The 19,393-nt window shown below is 46.8% G+C and overlaps 1 protein-coding gene across 1 annotated transcript in view; it reads right to left on the bottom strand.

Annotated features, from left to right (window-relative positions):
- The window catches only part of GAA (alpha glucosidase), a 469,553-nt gene that overhangs the window by 426,440 nt on the left and 23,720 nt on the right, over positions 1–19,393 (bottom strand). Inside the window, exons 2-3 of the mRNA XM_078654064.1 lie at positions 12,148–12,707; positions 3,858–4,003 (exon numbers count right to left, since the gene is read on the bottom strand). Of these exons, the coding sequence (XP_078510190.1) occupies positions 3,858–4,003; positions 12,148–12,690 (689 nt within the window). The 5' untranslated portion in view covers positions 12,691–12,707. The remainder of the gene's footprint in view (positions 1–3,857; positions 4,004–12,147; positions 12,708–19,393) is intronic.

Below are 19,393 nucleotides of genomic sequence, written 5' to 3'. Positions count from 1 at the left end.
TTCAGTGATGGAGGTAGACAGCCTGCCTTTGATCTAGCTGCCGGATTCTTGAGCGCAGTCTGGAAGCGCCTCGGTCCAGTGTTTTGCACTTGTGGTGGAGCCTGAATTAGAAAAGCACACCAGAGAGTCTGGATGACACCTCGTCAACATCTGTGGAAGGAACTTGAAAAAACGGGGGGGGGGGGGGGGGGGGTTGGGGGTGGCTTGGACGATAGCTGCCTGATCCCATCGCTCTGTCGAGTGCCGAACATCAGCATTGGATCCCCCCTGAAGATGGCACCATATATGCTTGAAAAGGATGGTATTTCACATCGGAATGGTTGCTGCATCTAATGATATCCTTAACTGAATGGGATATCGGCAATTAAGGACTTTTCACCGTGTTGATGTCTTGATCTTCCCCAGGGAACCAAAATGGCGGACGGAGTGTTTCTTTTCTTTTTTTTTTCTCCTGCAGGCTATTGCGGGCAGATGAGGTCATTCTGCATCCTGCTTATGGTCGAATCCTCGTGTCCACATCGTCATCTGAGGTTCGATGAGGAAAAAAATGTTTATTCATATCTGCGCCGGAATGAGCGTCGCCGCACTACGAGATATCTTGCCTGGCTCTAAGATGGGCCAGGGACAGACTAATTTGCATATAGCCAGGTTCTGAGCTGGGATGGGGCAGTGAGCTAAATAACGGTGATGGATCAAGCCCTGATCTTTGGACTGGGTAAGAGTGGTCTGATTAATTCAGACACTCTGTTCATCACCACCCCCTTTTCTGAATCGTTTTTGGCCACTATAGGTGTGGCAGGGTATACTCAGACATGAGTCCCTTGCTCACTGCTCCATCAGGATTCAAGCAAGCCGGGCCGACGAGGCTGAAATGCCAGAAACCGGTCCCCGGTAGCTTGTCTCCTTTCTGGTGAAGAATTGGCTTGGTAGTTTGGTCTGCCCTGTTCCCATGATGTACTGGGCCAGGGACAGACTAATTTGCATATAGCCAGGTTCTGAGCTGGGATGGGGCAGTGAGCTAAATAACGGTGATGGATCAAGCCCTGATCTTTGGACTGGGTAAGAGTGGTCTGATTAATTCAGACACTCTGTTCATCACCACCCCCTTTTCTGAATGGCTCTAAGATGGTGGCATAGCGCACCCGAAGGAAGATTTCTTGGTCTCCTGGGGCGATTCATTGTGTCTCTACCTTGTACGCCGACCGCAGTCACCAAATCGGAGCTGCAGTTTCAGCGAGTACAGGACCAGAGGAGCGCAGTTGGTATCTGATGAGGTTGGTGTTCTGAATTATCTCTCCTCCATTAACGCTTTGATAGGAGGGAGAAGCCCACAAATGTATTTTTGGCGCTTCTGCATTGGCTTTCACTCTGCACCCTCCTTCCTAGTGGCTGTTGCCTACTGGAATCATTATCGTGCCATGTCATGTTCCACCCGCACTTACCACGTCTTGTGCCACTTACCACGTCTTGTGCCACTTTAACTTCATCTTGAACATCCTGGAGAACTTATGCCTGCTCCCTCTGACATACGTGTCCTCTACAGAGAACCCTGCGGTCCACAAGTTGGCCTTCATTGGGTTCATGATCTTCTCCCTCAGCCTCATGATTCTGAACTATCTCCCCTGGATGATGACTGGGTTAAACACTGTTAGTTCTGAGCATCATCCTCTGCACCCAGGAACTTATTATGAAAACATCTGGATTGCTGATGTGCAGCATACTATAAACTTCTCTGAATTGTGAAAAAATAATTTGAATTACTAACTGTGTGCTTCATGTCCTGGATGGCAAAGCTTCTGGATTGGCCTGTGCTAGGCTTTTACCTTAGAGATGGGACAAACTCATGGTCACAGATAGAAAACAGTCTGTCCCCCAAACTGATGCTGTTTGTTCCCATTTAGTACTCTTTTTTTCTTTGTCTACTTCCTTTGCTCCTATCCCCTCTCCCATGAATCTCTCCCCTTGCCTGCTACACCACCTAGCCCCCTGCCCCCTGCCCTTTTGTGCCCTTTGACTAAGCACTCCTCCCCTTGTTGGGGAAAGATCCAATATTTATACTCTGGAGCCTCAGCGAACCTGCTGAGCGAGTCCACAGCACCAAGGGAGCCACTCACAGTTGAGGTATGGTATGACGCCCCTTGCCAAAGCACTCCTTCTCCCCTTTTTGGGGAAGGATCCAGTACGTAGGCCTAGGAGTCTCAGAGAACCCTCTGAGAGAGTCCACTGTGTATAGGGAGCCTCTCGCAACAGAGATGGGGAAAATATACCACTTCCTCTGAGATCACAGCTTACTGGACTTTGGACGCAGCTTTGTCTCGTCTACCGGTTTGTGTCCCCGTCACCCCCACTCCTCTCTCCATGCTGTTTCTTTCACCCTCCCCTCCTCTTTCCCTCTTTCATTCTCTGTCTACTTCCCATGCTCCTACCCCCTCTCCCCTTGCCTGCTTTTTCCTTTACGTATATGTCCTTCTTGTTTGTCTCGACCTTACATGTAACTATGTTGCCATGCTCCAATAACTGTGTAGCCTTTGTAACAATGTAACTGGCAACTATGGTCTGATACTCATGTAAAGCGCTCTGATACCTCCGGGTGTAGCCAGCGCTATATAAAACCTTTAAAATAAAATAAATACATAAAAAATAAATACAATAAATTAGACCCCTGATGTTGACCTAAAGTAGAAACCTGGGAAATCAACTGTCAATGTGCTGCTGCTGCTATTGGAAGTACTTGTTTTACTTAGAATATCAGACTTTATTCTTATGTGGCTGAGGTAGATGGTGTGAATTTAAGAGAAGTGTGCTTGCTTTTTAGCTTCTGAACAACCTTCTGTGACCTGCTTTTTTCATAGGGTAAAATTACCTGAACACTCACCAAAATTCCTAAAATAAGCATAAAGGCAGCAACAAAGTATTACTATTGTGACTAAAATCTATTATCACCCTGTATATGTGCTCCTTTTTGTTACTCTCAAAACATGACATCCCATTCGCTACAATTCAACGAGGGCCATGTCCTTGAATCCTGTAATGGCTGCCACATGTTGTCCATGTTGTTGCCAGGCAATCGTGTGTGGAACCCCTCACTTGCCCCTGGGATCATTCTGTACACCTGGCTTCCAAGGTGCCCAGGTCCTTGTGGGATATACTGCTCCAGTCCAGGTTTTATCTTTGAATTCTGGGGCTTGTAGTCCTGGTTTTATAAGGGAATAAACAAGACTACAAGTCCTAGAATTCAAAGAATTGTGGAAACCGCAAGGTAAGTGTTTTCCTTTTTAATCATTTATTTGCCCTATTCCGTCGTCTGTTGACCCCCCCACCCATCTCCCCGGTCTTACCTGTGCCAGCCGCGCCTGTCTTACACCGTGTTTACACTATTGTTTAATGGTCTGCACAGCAAAAGAAGTAGCAGCAGTATAGGTGAGACCTTCTATGGACAACTTTCTTCGAATACCAATGTACTGGTTTCTCCTAGTGGTGCTAAAGTGCCACTGTGCCAAAATGTAAACATGTACGTGGCACGAGAGAAGAACCCTTCCTTTTCCATCACAAACTGCTCTAGGGAGGGCAGCTGTTCCTGTCGAGACAGTACTTCGATTGCGAATAACAGCAAATCTCTGCAGATGCAATGCTCCTGGTTCATTAGTGATCGGTGTAAAAAATGGATGAAAAATGTAAAGACCTAGCACATGCAATAGAAACCGAGGTTTTTCCCCAATTAGATGTACACGCACAAGAAAACTTTGCATGCGCATGCTCACACACACAAACACATTCATTAGAGCAGCTCATACTAAAATGTATACTTAATTTATACACAAATACATGTTTATGTATAAAAATAGAAGCCAACTCACAGGACCAAGCCATTGGATTTTCTTTTTATGATCAAACCGAAGGGCTTTTTCGAAAACTGTACATCATAGAGCCTGGTGGGGGCCTGCTTTGTGGCCTTTGGGGTCTCTATCGGGACCTCGAACCGCTTTTGTGCCGGATTTGTGATCTGCAGAGAGAAGACATGAGGAAGAGGATAAAGCAGGCAAGAAACAGACTAGCAAATACTGCTGCTCAGAGAGTACATTTCTTGGTGAAGAAAAAAATTCTGTGCATCACGAAGATGACTAATAGTCACAATAAAGACTCGCTCTCGCCATTCCCCTGCAGCCTAGTCAGCCTCTGGTGTGAATTCCCATTTGATGTGAGAGGGCAGCAGCTTGCTGGGCACTTAGTGGAATTTTTCTTTTTACAATTAGTACAGCTCACAGTGACAAGCTTTGGCAAAGTCAGCAGGTCTGGCCTTGTAATCTGTGATGCATTTATTTTGCAAGTGTATTCAATAGGCATTACGAGATTAAAAGTAATACAAACTAAAAAAAAGCTGCTATCTCATGGAGGTGTGCATATATTTGCAGAAAGATAATAACTAAAAATGTCACTTCACAAAAATGCATTAAAAACATGAAATGAAAGCAGAGACCAGCCCACCAACCCTGGCACTGAAGCAGACTACCTTTTAGGCAGATATGCACTTGGACCAGCAAAATGCTGTAATGAACAGTGAGGGGGGGAAATGGCTGAAGTGGGATGATCCAGTGCCCCGTTCTGTGTGGTGTCGTGGACAGAAGCATAATATTAATAACATTTGAAAAGAAGGATCACCGGAAGTCGCAGTATGTATTTTTTTTTTCAAATCTTTTTTTTTAATTAAACCTTTATTTATTGCTTTAGACAGAGATACAAGACATTCGCATCGTTCCCAACCAAACAGCATGTTACAGTTACGGTACATTAAGAAAGCTTCGTATAATTACTTGGGCCAGAGCATCTCATCACATCTGAGCAGCACAGTGAGGTACGACAGTCAATAGGGTGGATACATCATCAGTACAGCACTACGCATAGCACAGTGAGGGTTGCAATTCACGGGGAAGTCCCACCACTCCAGCAGGCCATCCCAACAATAACCCATCCAGGTAAAGATACTGCTTTAGGGAGGTCGAGTATCAGACCTCTCGCGGTCTTCTGCATATACCAACCCCACCAGGTGACATTCCGCGGCTCCATTGGTGTCAGTGTCCCTTGCATGCAGCACCTAAGACAGCCCCCCCCCCTCTTCCCAGTGGGCTTACCAAACACGGGTGCAGTGGTCAGCGTCTGACGTGTAGTGATGCCTGGCTCCCAATCCCTCAGTGGGGTACCCGTACATGTGCCTATTCCCAAACCCTGCGTGCAAAGAAAGAACCAGCCCGATCTCGACATAAGTGTAACAGGGGAGCTATGTCACATGCCTCATAGATATCAATATCCAAACCGCATGTGTCCCACATCCTTCTACCTCGTCTCAACATTGAGCAGTCCGCCTCTCCACTAGAAGAAAGAGGGTATCACCGCCAACTAGGGTGCTGTAGTCGTATCAGGGCGTCGCTCGACAGTAAGTCGCCCATTACTCAGTCAGCTGCCCCTCACCCGCGTAGGTGTCATTATGAGACCCCTGGGACAACCAGTATAGCTGCAGCGGAGACCAAATATCCTTGGGTCTGCAGCGTGCAGGCATTAAGTCTGCATAGATGCCATGTTGGTCTTGGCAGTATGTAAGATCATCCAACCATTCTTTGAATTTTGGTGCCCTTCCCCTCCCCCACTTACAAGCTACTCTCCTTTTAGCAAGGAGCAACGCAATATCTACAAATCGTCGGTGCGTTTTGGGTATATCCTTGGTATACCCCAATAGCATCAGCACCGGGTTCAGTGGTAGAGGGCCTGCAATCATGACCTGGAGCGCCGCATGAACCTGCGTCCAATATTCCTGTATCACGCCACACCCCCAGGCCAGATGAAGGAAGCCTGCTTCCTCCGAGCGACACCTCGCGCACCTGTCGTCATCAGAAAGATGAAATCGCAACTTCCTGACTGGCGTGTAATAAAACCTCTGAATAAAAGTCGCAGTATGTATTTTGTTTGAAAAACATAATGCTGGTAAAGCAGCTAAATCTGTCTCCGTAGCACATCTAACAAGCTTTGTAAAAGCCAATAGGTCTCACATATACAAGAGCTAATGCTTTTACAATGTGGTTTTGCCGTATTGTACACCAGTGTGGCCGCTGTTCAGTATGACTAAAAGTTAGTGGTGTGGAATGTCCTAGAGTGGAATGGGGGGAGTTAGAATGTCCTGTACTGGATTTGTTGGAGTAGAGTATCATAGAGTGACGTTGGGGAAGTAGAATGTTAGAGTTGAGAAGAGGGGAAGTGAGTTCAGTGGGTCAGTGTCAGAGAGTGTCGTAGAGTGCAGTGTCATAGAGTGCAGTGTTGTAGAGAGGAGTGGCGTAGAGTGGAGTGGGGTGGAATAGGGTGGAGTGGTTTGGAGTGGATTGAGTTCGTGGGTGGATTGGATTGGAGTTGAGTGGGGTGAGTGGGTTGGATTGAGTGGATTGGGGTGGATGGAGTGCGTGGACTGGATGGGGTGAATTGAGGTGGGGTGAATTGAAATGGAGTGAGGTCGATTGGATTGGGGTGGAATAGATTGGTTTGAGGTAGGGTGGGGTGGATTGGATTGGGATGGGGTGGAGTGGGTAGAATTGGATTAGAGTAGGGTGGTTTGGAGTGTGGTGAAATAGAGTGATGGGGAGGGGTGAGTTGGACTGGACTGGAAAGGGTGGATTGGAGTGGGGTGGTGTGGATAAAATGGATTGGATTGGAGTGGGTGGATGGAGTGGAGTGGGGTGAATGGACTGGATTGTGGTGGATAGGATTGGAATGGGGTGGGCTTGATGGACTGGACTGAGTGTGGTGAACTGAACTGGGATGGGCTGGATTGGATTGGGATAGAGTGGGGTGGGGTGGATTGGACAGCAGTGGGGTGGATTGGAGTGGGGTGGACTGGATGGGATGGATTAGATTGGAGTGGAGTGGAATGGGGTGGAATGAAATAGGGTGACTGGATTGGTGTGGTGTGGGGTGGGGTGGACTTGGGTGGGGTGGACTTAAGTGGGGTGGAAATGAATGGGATGGAATGGAGTGAGTTGGATTGGCGTGGTGGGGGTGGATTGGAGTGTAGTAGATTGGATTGCATTTGGGTGGATTGGATTGGGTTGGAGTGAACTGTATTAGGGTAGATTGGATTTGGCTGGATTGGGGTGGATTGGATTGACGAGAGGTGTATTGGATTGGGATGAGGTGTATTGGATTGTAGTGGGGCAGATTGTTGTGGATTTGAGTGGGGCAGAATATTTTGGATTGGGTTGGGGCAACTTGTTTTGGATTGGAGTGGGGCTGAGTAGAGCAGATTGGAGTGGGGCAGATTGTTTTCGATTGCAGTGGGGTGGATTGTTTTGGATTGGAGTGGGGCAGATTGTTTTGGATTGGAGTGGGGCAGATTGCTTTGAATTGAAGTGGTGCAGATTGTTTTGAATTGGAAAGGGGCAGATTGGAGTAGGGCAAATTGTTTTGAATTGGAGTGGGACAGACTGTTTTGGATTGGAGTGGGATGATTCTTTTGTATTGAATGGGGCAGATTGGTGTGGGGCAGATTCTTTTGCATTGAATGAGGCAGATTGGTGTGGGGAAGATTGTTCTGGATTGGAGTGGGGTGGATTGGAATGATTGGAGTGGACTGGGTAGATTGGATTTGGGTGAGGTGAAATGGGTTGGAGAAGGGTAGATTGGACTGGGCTTGTTTGGGGTGGATTGGATTGGTGTGGGGTGTATTGGATTGGAGGTGGGTGGATTGGATTGGAGGTGGGTGGATTTGGCTGTAGTGGGTGTATTAGGGTGAAGTGGATTGGATTTACGTGGGGTGGATTGAACTGAGGAAGATTGGAGTGGGGCTGATTGTTTTGGACTGGAGTGGGGAAGATTGGAGTGGGGCCAATTGTTTTAGATTGGAGTGGGGCCAATTGGTTTGGATTGGTTTGGGGCAGAAGGTTTTGGAATGAAGTGGGGTAGATTGTTTTGGATTGGAGTGGGACGTATTGTTTTGAATCGGAGTGGGGCGGATTGTTTTGAATTGGACTAGGGCAGATTGTTTTGGATTGGAGTGGGGCGGATTGTTTTGGATTGGAGTGGGCGGATCATTTTGGATTGGAGTGGGGCAAACTGTTTTGAATTGGAGTGGGGCAGATCGCTTTGGATTGAATGCAACAGATTGGTGTGGGGCAGATTGTTCTGGATTGGAGTGGGGTGGATTGGAGTGGGGTGGACTGGGGAGGGTGTGGGTGGATTGGATTGGAGTGAGGTGAATTGGATTGGAGTGGGGTAGATTGGACTGGGCTTGATTGGGGTGGATTGGATTGGTGTAGGGTGGATTGGATTGGAGGTGGGTGGATTGTGATGAGTGGGGTGAATTGGGCTGGAGTGGGTGTATTAGGGTGAAGTGGATTGGATTAAAGTGGGGCAGATTGGACTGAGGAAGATTAGAGTGGGGCAGATTGTTTTGGATTGGAGTGGAGCCAATTGTTTTGGATTGGAGTGGAACAGATTGTAGTAGGGACAATTGTTTTGGACTAGTTTGGACTGAATTGGGGCAGATGGTTTTGGAATGAATTGGGGCAGGTTGTTTTGGATTGGGGTGTGGAAGATTGGAGCGGGTCCGAATTGTGTTGGATTGGACTAGGGCAGATTGTTTTGGATTGGAATGGGGCATATTAGAGTTGGTAGAGGGGGTTAGAGTGTGGTGGATTGGAGTGGATTGGTTTGGGGTGAGTGGTTTGAATTGGAGTGGGGTGGATTGGCTTGGTCTGTGGTGGACTGAATTGAGTGGATCTGATTGGATTGGTGTGGGGTGAGGGGTATTGGCATGGATTGGAAATGGGGCAGATTGTCATGGGGTGATTGGGGTCTACTGAAAAATTATGCCTTAAAGCATAATTTCAGAAATTACACATAAAGAAACAATGTCACTTTGCAATAAAATAATCCTCATCTTTTGAGAACAGCGACCGCAAGCAAAAACAAAAGAAAACATGAGTGTAAAGTGAGAAAAGAAGACTTGGCAAAACAAAAGAATGTTAACTATAGAAAATACATCTTTGCAATGTTGTTTGTGCTAGGCACATTTTTGCCAGTCACATGCCTTCTGTTTGCAGGGCACTAAAAGTTAAACAGAACAAAATAGTACCTCAATTACAGTGGGAGCAGCGGACGGGCACTGAAGTTGAATCAATCAAGAGAGAGGAGCATAAATGATGTTAAGCCTTCCTTGGCGAATTACGAGGCTGTAAAGAACAGTGCCATGTAAGCCAACAAATGGTACGCAATGGGCCAGCTCCAAGCCTATTTCCTCATATCAAGCACCAGTGTAAATGTACGCCAATCTTCATTGATGACTGCTTTTTAGAATTATTTGCTTAAGAGAAGCCACACTTTACAAGGAACGTTTTAGAATATGGTACATATTAGCATCAGAATAAAAGAGTCGAGGAAGAAACTGCAAGGAACACTCCTCCCTGCAATATTACATTTTGTCAGGGTTATAAAGTATTTTGTAAGTAATTAATAATGATTCATTAAGGTGGATAACCCATTAGTCCTTATCGAGCGCGGAATCAGGATCAAAACTCAGGTATGCCAACGCTGCAGTTGCAGACAATTTAGCCTCCAGACCAACTGCTAACCACAGACTTCCACCAGCGAAGAGGGGCTCGTCTACTCTTCACGACAAAGTGTTGTCAGCACATAAACACATTCTTTTACTACATTTTTACACAAGGGGTTGATGTTGACCACCTGCCTCCTATCCCAATTTGTTTAACAATTGTTTTATTTTTAGAGTCTGAAACAGAATGACATAATATATGGATTATTTTAACCGACCAGGAAGATTCCCTACAATGAAATATGATTGGTCCATTTGTCGCACACAGAACACCTTGATCCACTCCTGAGGCGAGATAGCCGGGAGCTAGTTCGATATTTTAACTAAATTGATTTTAAAAACTGCTTTTAGAAACAGAATTGTACTTTGCACTGTTGCACTTTACCCCTGAACTCAGAAGAAATGTCATCAGACTTCTGTAACACATTAGGTGAATTCTTTGTTAGCAAAGTATCTTCAGTCTATGACTCCTTTAAAAATCACAACACGGAGACGGCAGATCAGGATACCTTACACCTAATAAATCCAGTGGAACAATCAGTTCAACCCATATTGTTCCATTTCACCCCTCCTACAGTAGATCAGATCCAGAAAGAGGTGCTTACCACTAACTCAGGTAGCAGAGTGGACCCCTGCCCACCTAAAATAATGCAAATCTGCTCAGAACAGCTGAGCCTGGTGTTAGAAAAACTATTTTCCCAAATTATCGAAACCAACATCTTTCCAGATGATTGGAAAATGATATCGATCAGGCCGCAACTGAAAAAACCAAACCTAGACTGTGAAATTCCAAACAATTATAGACCAATAGCCAGGATCCCTTTTGCCGCAAAAATTATCGAGAAACTGTTAAACAAACAGTTATCCTGATATCTGATGGATGGCGACTGGCTGGACCATTCTCAGTTCGGTTTTCGCGAGGGACACGGAACGGAGACTGCTCTACTCACAGCAGTGGAGGAACTTAGGCAAGTGTTGGACAATGGAGCGAAGGCCGCCTTGGTGCTACTTGACCTATCGGCGGCCTTCGATACGGTCAGCCACGAGATCCTCCTAACCCGACTAAAAGCAGCAGAAATACATGACTCAGCCTGTACCCTCATTGCTTCCTACCTAGAGAACAGAACTTTCTTGGTAGAATCAGGAGGAGCTAAATCCAATATATTCAATCTGCCATGCGGGTCCCGCAGGGCTCCTTGATGAGCCCCACTCTTTCTAATCTATATGTGGCCCCTCTTGCTGAAATAATAAGGAACTGTGGATTCACTCCAATATCCTACGCTGACGATACTCAAATCGTGGTGTCAATCAGTAAGGATGTGGAGGACACAGCAGAAAAATTTCAACATTCCATGGTACAGGTCAGCCAATGGATGAAAAGAAACTGCCTAAAACTTAACGGGGGACAAGAGTGAGGTCATGATACTAGGAGGTGACACAAATATATGGTCTCCCTCTTGGTGGCCTAAAAATATGGGAAGATGCCCAGAATCATCAGAAAAAGTGAAGAACCTGGGAGTCACTCTACACACCAATCTCTCATTTGACGCCCAAGCCAGCAAGCTGGCATCAACACTTTGGTATATCCTAAAAATGATAAAAAAGATACTACCGTATCTACCGCTGGATTCGCGTAAGACAGTGGTGACAGCTTTAGCTTTGTCAAGACTGGACTACGGGAATGGCCTTTATGCTGGAGCCAGGATGAAAATCTTAGCCAAACTTCAACGCCTACAGAATGCAGCAGCCAGGCTTGTACTCGGCATACCTAAGTTTGAACCAATCAGCCACAAACTAAAAACCCTGCACTGGCTGCCAATTGCAAAAAGGGTACAATTTAAATCATTGTGCCTGGCGTACAAGGCAATTAACGGAACTGGATCACAATTCTTGAAGTCACATCTAAAACATTATGAGCCAAATAGACTTCTCAGAAACTCATCAGGGTCCCGAGATTCAGAAGAGCCAATTGGGGCGGAAGAAGTTTCCTTGTACATACAGCAAGAACCTGGAATCAGCTGCCATAAAAATCGGCCCATCCTTGAAATCTTTTAGAAAGGAAGTTAAAACCTGGCTTTTCTCCGCATAGCTCTAATTAACATCTTCAAGAGCCAAGGGTATATCTTAGCGCCAAGACGCCTTCGGGCATTCGCGCGCTCTATAAATTGATAAATCAAATCAAATCAAATCCAAATAGCGTCAAGCAATTGATGGCATGTTGATATGAGCATGAGGTCTCCCCAATCCAATTTGTGGCTTCTTTCCTCTCCTCGCGACCAAGATTTGTAACCTTGCTGGCCCTCCGAGCTATGCAATCAGGCCGCTGAGTCCACTCACTGTGGTATCTGCCCTAGCCACACTTGTATACCGTCCCAACAGCATCCTTGGATCAGTATGCTGATGTCCAACCTCCTAGCTTTTCCCTCCGGTTAGAATGTCCCCTCACTGTAGCCTTCTCAGACACAACCTGCCAATATCATATGACCATCAGATCAGGGTACTATATTCACAACTTTACACTACCAAAAGTTGTCCTGAAGGTCAGCAAAACCACTCACCTTAAAGTGTATGATGCCGGTGTCCTCGAAAACCACATCCAGATTTAGTTTCATGATGTCCTTAGGCATAAACGTAGCCGTGTTGCGAATCAGGGTAGCGCAGTACCCCGTGTCTGTGCTTATTGGGTTCTCCATTGTGTAACTGGGGTAGTTGGTAGGGAAGAAGCACGAAGGCTGTCCCACTCTGGAATCCCCCGCAGCAGGAGAGTAGCAGCAGCCACGGGCTTCACACTGGCCCTGGGTGAGATTTTTCTCAGGAGCACAGTCGAACCTGCTCTCGGGGGAGATGGTGCATTGGAGGGGACCTGTAGGTGCAGACCCTCCTGCTTCAAGCATATCCTGATTTGTCTCCACTTCTTCAAGGCCCACATGGAGAGCTCTGGTGTCCATGAACGGTTCCTGAGCAGAGAAGCTCCAGTTGACGAAAGCAAACATAGAGACAACCATGACTATCAAGATGAAACACATCAATGTCACAAAGCAGGGGGCTCTTTGACTGCGAACCAACATGGTCTTCCACTGTGGTGAACCATACAGAGACATTTCTCAGGTTAGCCAACCTAGAAGCAAAATGGAACATTTTAAGAACAGGCATAGGCAGTGAGAAGTAGATCATTAACAAAACACAATAAACACAAGTTGCACCAAAAACTGACTGTGACATGACATTGTTAAACCCACACCTGTACGCCATTATACATAGGCAATGTCTATCCATGTTTACGGTAAACCTCGATAATACTGACAGGTGAATGCAGTATGCTGCTACTCACATGCTGAGAGGAATGAATGTATGTCGATACTTCGCATACCATTACTACGCATGATTTTAGTGCGATGGTTTTACTTAACATAAACCAATACTTCGCAAGTTTTTACTGGGCATGCATTTATAACGCAAATGGTTATAAATGTACTATGGTTTATGCTAATTAAAAACATCGCACTAAAATCTTGCTTACACTACACTATATTACACTACTTAAACACCACTACACTACCCCAAACCCTAATACACTAGCCCCTACACGACCTTCACCCATCCCCCTTCCTGGACCCTACACTCTAACACTACGCTTCACTACCCCCCAACACTACCCTATACCCTAAAACACTACCCTACACTACACAAACACCACGCCACTATCTTAAACCCTAAAACACTACCGCCTGCACAACCCTCACCCTTCCCCCGGTCCGCTCCCTACACTACAACACTACCCTACACAAACACCACAACACTACCCTAAACCCTAAAACACTACACCCTGCACAACCGTCCCCCAACCCCCAGTCCTTCTCTACACCCAAACACTACCCTGCACGACACCCCAACACTACCCTAAACCCTACAACATTACCCTACACTACACAAACACCACATCACTACCCTAAACCCTAAAACACTAGCCCCAGCACGACCCTGCCCCTACCCCCTGTCCGTTCCCTTCACTGAAACACTGCTCTGCACCACACTCCAACACTACCCTAAACCCTAAAACACTACCCTACACTACACAAACACCACATCACTACTCCCCTACACTACCCTTCACGACCCCCGACACTACCCTAGACTCAAATACACTACTCTACTCTACTCAAACACAACCCTACAACCTAAAAGACTACCCCTGCATGGCCCAAAAAAAGACATTTACCTCTCTCTCCTCCATGACTCCTCTCTTCTCCGGCTTCCAGCAGCGTCAGATCTGCACTTTGTTGTTTGGAAACGGAAGCGCCTTCCAAACAACGATGTGGATAGCACATACCATTACAACGCATGTTTTGTAACAACGCTTGCGATGTAACAACTTGCATATTAATGGTACGCGCTGTACGCTTGTGCTGTAATGGTATGCGTACTAGCAGCAGCGCACTAAAGGTCATTTAACGAGAGGAATAGGAGAATAAACGAGCACCACTGACTGTCACACCATACACCTTGAGGAATATTTCGTGCAGCCCAACTCTTTTGCGCAGTAGTGTGTGCTAACATCTGACAGTCAGAGCTGGAACATGCCACAATTTGAGAACAGTGGAATACAGCTTTAAGCTTACACTTGTCCATGAAGTCCAGAATTTAAGAGGCTAAAATCAGTCCTGCTATCCGGACCCTTGTCTTTGAAATATGATGTGCATTGTCCCTAATAACTAGCAGCCAGATCCACATCTCTTTAAACTGAGAGTGGGATCTAGGTGGATCACCCACCCAAACTCACTTTAGGTGGTTCAGGGTCTGGACATATCACAGTTGGGCTTGTTTGTGGCAGGTTTTAGCTTGGAACAAGTGCACAGGAGTAGAGAATCATGTATAGTAGTCCCTTTGAAGCAGGTGTAAGGGCAGTTGGGTTAGCGAAGTTCATTGTTGTTGACACTCGCAATCTAGGCTGTAAAGGATCAGGTGGACAAAATCTTGCCTCGATGAGGCAGGAAGTTTATGGTTACGTTGCAGTAAAATTGTATGGGAGGTTAAAGGTCTCAATTGCCAAAGAGCAGATGAGGAGGAGGTAGAGACTTTCAGATTTAAGTTTTATGGGGGGGACGGACATTTAGGTAGTTTAACATAGGTGAACATATTAGCATAGTGAGGTTCTAGTTTCGTTAGGTGAAAGGTCCAAGGACTATATGTGATGTAAACCTGCTGCTTTAAAGGTGACTCTTTTAACACAAATCCAGTGTCAGTAGTCTGTGCTGCTCCCCTCTTCCCCAAATGAGTTAGAGAATTTGCGTTTCTGGGCCCATATTATACATTGTGCCCCATATGCCCAAGGACAACCCAGACATCCCCCTGCAGGCGGGTGTAGTCACTCACCGCACCCGCCTCCTAGAGGATCTCTAATCCCCTTTTGAAGTGCAGACGGGTTGCCACCTGCGCAGTGAAATACAGAGCAGCTTTTAAGCATCTGCTCCGTATTTAACTTGAATGAGTTTCCCACTGCCCCCAGGGTAGCACGAATTTGCGTCTGTCCTAGGGGCAGCGCATTCATTCTGATATTACCCATTTCCTTTGTTTGCATCCGGCACACCTTTTGAAAGGTGCGCCGGGGCGCAAACAAGGAAAGTGCGCTCTAGCCATATTACAACCCCTGAGGCTGTAATATGGAGTGCCTCGGGGGAAACAGCCATGTGCACCAGCTTCGTGCACCCCTCAGACACTTTGGTAGTGCGGCTCCTTCTGTAATGCAGATAGCACTGGCACACATGTAGTACCAGTGCAATCTCAATAGGGCATTCCGTCATTTGCATGGGGGAGGGGCCCCATGCAAATTAGGAAATCTCTTTGCCTCTGCGCTGCACCCTATTATGGACACGAGAGCAAAGGCGAAGAAGCTGTCAGAAGGCACAATGAAAGTGCGCCACAAACAGGTGAGACACTGTTAGTGCGCCCCCTCATGGCAGCCCTTTGAAGCTGGTCAAGAGGGCCCTATGGACTCCCCAGGCATCCCCTTGCAGACAGGTACAGTCACTCACTGCACCCGCCTGCAAGGGGATCTTTCTCCCCTTTTAAAAGTACAGGCGGTTTGCCGCCTGATCAGTGAGTCACTGAGTGTCGGCTTCAAAGGTGCTTCATATTTCACTTGAAAGCGCTGCCCCAGGGCAGTGTATTCAGCATAATAGGGCACACGTTCTCTGTTTGCCCATAGAGCACGTTTTTGAAGGTGCACTATGGTGCAAACAGGGAAAGTGCGCCCAATATGTAATAGGGCCCTAGGTGCCGTGCTGAGCACAGGGAAATATGGGCAGAGACCTTCAGTTCCTTCGTGAATCGGGAGGCTGCACTGATGCACCTGAGTGAGCACAGGCAAGCGTGAGATAAATCCAACGGGATTTTTGGTTAAAAAATGCTGTTACCAAATTTGTCACCAACACTAGAAGTCATGGCATAGTCATGGGGGCGGTGGCCCCCCAGGTCAAAAGGAGTATCATTTTAGATTAACTTGACCCACCCAAAATAGACGAGCAATCTACTGGTGAGCAACATGTCAAAACCCTATGGATCGCTTGTCAGGTGACTTGTGCCACCACAGATCTCCTGCACCAAAAAATATCCAGAGATTACCTGGAGAAGGTATAAAGGGTAAAGGAGAAGGAGGCTGCTACGGACTTTCATCTATACATTCTGTTTACACTTGAGGTAAACACAAACCACAACAGTGAATGGATTATTTTGAGATCACACACGTTGTTGACTTTACATTCTTTTACTCCTTAACCCCTTCGGTGCTCATGCCGAAATGGCTCCTTAATGAGCACCAGTGCTTATGTGCTAATGATGGAACCATTCAGTTGTGTGCACACTTAGCACTAAATCCCTCTGCTGTCAACAGCAGAGGGATTTCATTCTTTTCTGCCTCAGGAGGTGAGGAAAAGCTTCCCCAACCCCCCGCAAGGCATTTTTATTTATTTTCAATGCAATGGCAATCACCCAATTTGCACCCTGATGTCATTACATTGAAAATGAAAATGAAACTTAATTTCATTTTCACTGTTCCAATGCTCGTGGGGCTATCTCAGCCCTTGAGCACCGAAATACATAGGAGAGATATCATTTTGGTACCCCTCCCTAGTGGATCCCTGCTGGGGGATCGCTGCAGGAGGGCAATCCACAAGCAGGGATCCATCCACTAGACACCGGGAGAGAGCAGCCCCTTGGGCAAGGGCCTTTGCTCCCCCAATTCCAAATGGGCGCATTGAAGCTTTCTGCCTCCCCCCCAGGATGCAGATGGGGGCAATAGCCCCTGATCTGCCTCATGGGGGGACAGAAAGCTCACTAGGTACTAGCAATTAGGTTTTTTTTTATATGTAAGGGTAGGGACTGGCCACAATGGGCATGCCAATGCCCCCACCCCAAGAAAATTGTCGCAGTCTTTCTGCCCCCCGCCCGGGCAGTTAGGGGAAATAGCGCCTTATATGCCCCAGGGGGCAAAAAGCCCAGTAGGCACCAGGGATTCTTTTTTTTCAAAGTTCAGGGTGGGGCAGCCCAAAGTGGCCATGCCAATGCCCCCAACCCCCCCAAAAAAAGAGTGCCATAGCCTTAATGCTCCCCCCCAGAGGCAGATGGAGGTAGTAACCCCGTATCTGCCCCCCCTCTGAGGGGGGCAGAAAGCCCACTAGGCACCATGGATTGTTTTTTTCAAAGTTCAGGGGTGTAAGCTGCCCAGAATGGGCATGTCTATGCCCCCCCCAAAAATGCTACATACTTTCTACCACACCAGAAGGCAGTTGGGGGTAATAGCCCCTGATTTGCCCCACGGGGGGAAGAAAGTCCACTAGGCACTAGGGATTTTTTCTTTATACATAGGGGTAGGGCTGCCCAGAATGGGCATGCCAATGCCACACCCCCAAAACAAATTGCCACAGTTTTCTGCCCCCCCCTCTGGAGGCAGATGGGTACAATAACCCTTATCTGCCCCCTCCTGGTGGAGCCAGAAAGTCCACTAGGCACCAGGGATTTCATTTTTATTGTACATAGGGGTGGGAGTGCCCAGAATGGTTTGTCAATGCCCCTACCCCACAAATAAAATGGCCACAGTCTTTCTGCCCTCCCCGGAGGCAGGTGGGGGAAATAGCCCCTGATCTGCCCCCCCCCCGGGGTGGAGAGCCCACTAGGCGCCAGGGATTATGCTGACTTTTTTCATACGTAGGGGTGGGAGCTGCCCAGAAAGGGCATACCAGTGCCCCTACCCCCCTCCCCAAAATAGCCACTCTCTTTCTGCTTTTGAAATGTGCCTAGATGTGGATTTTGGGCCGTAGCGCATCTGGCACCTAGGGAAATCTAGCAAACCTTTACATTTTTTTTAAACTATACACCAAGGAATCAAGGTTGGGGTGACTTGTGTGCCTCACACCAGGCTATGTTACCCAGAATCTCATGCAAACCTCAAACTTAGTGAAAAAAACACATCTTCCTTACATTTCTGTGGTGGAAAGTTCTGGAATCTGCGGGTAGCTATAAACTTCTATACACCCAGCATTTCCCCAAGACTCCAGATAATAATGGTACCTCACTTGTGTGGGTAGGTCTAGTACCTGCGACAGGAAACGTCCCAAAATGCAACATGTTCACATCACATTTTCCACTGAAAACTGACCCTTTTATGCAATGTGCCTAGCTGTGGATTTTGGACACTAGCTCAACCGGCACCTAGGGAAACGTAGGAAACTTGTACCTTTTTGCAAACTATGCACCCAGGGGAATCCAGGATGTGGTGACGTATGTAGCTCTCCCCAGGTCCTGTTACCCAGAACCCCTTGCAAACCTCAAACTTTGTAACAAACCAGCAAATTTTCTGTCCATTCTGTGATGAAAAGTTCTGGAATCTGTGCACATCCACAAACTTCCACATTCCCAGCATTCACCCAAGTCTCCAGATACAAATGGTACCTCACTTGTGTGGGTAAGCTTAGGGCCTGTGACAGGAAATGGCCCAAAACGCAACGTGGGCTTGGAGGTTTACAGGGAATTCTGTGTAGGAAAATATTTGACGATCCATGCAAGTCACACCTCCCTGGACTCTCCCGGTGTCTAGTTTTCAGAAATATGTGAGTTTGGTAGGTTTACCTAAATTGCCTCCTAGCACGGGACCAAAAATGCAAGGGGCCCCCCTTGCAAAACCAGCTCATTTTGTGATACATAATTTTGATGTCTCCATAATACGTTTTGGGCCCTTCCTTGCCGCGGGTACTTAGCCCATCCACACAAGTGATGTACCATTTTTATCTGGAGACCTGGAGGAACAATGAGTGGTAGGAAATTTGTGTCAGAACAGTGATCCCACAACTTTCCCACACAGAAATGGGAGGAAAATTTGATTTTTTTAAAGCTAAATTTGAGGTTTGCAGAGGATTCTGGGTAGGAAAACGTTGGGAGATCCATGCAAGTCAAACCTCCTTGGATTCCTCCAGGTGTCTAGTTTTCAAAAATGTCTGGGATTGGTAGGTTTCCCTAGATGGCCGCTGAGCCCAGGATCAAAAACACAGGTGCCCCCCTCACAAAACAAGGTCTTTTGTAATCAATAATTTTGAAGTCACCAAAGTACATTTTGGGCCATTTCTTGTTGCGGGCACTAGGCCTACCGACACATATGAGGTACCATTTTTGTTGGGAGGCTCAGTGGAATGCTGGGTGGGGGGAATTTGTTTGCTCCTAAAAGATTCCAGTACTTTCCTTCACAGAAATGTGAGGAAAATTAGTTTTTTTTGGACAAAGTTTGAGGTTTGCAAGGATTCTGGATAGCGGAAC

Source organism: Lissotriton helveticus, chromosome 7 (genome assembly GCF_964261635.1).
Source record: "Lissotriton helveticus chromosome 7, aLisHel1.1, whole genome shotgun sequence".
Lineage (NCBI taxonomy): Eukaryota > Metazoa > Chordata > Amphibia > Caudata > Salamandridae > Lissotriton > Lissotriton helveticus.
This window is presented reverse-complemented; position numbering and strand designations above follow the sequence as displayed.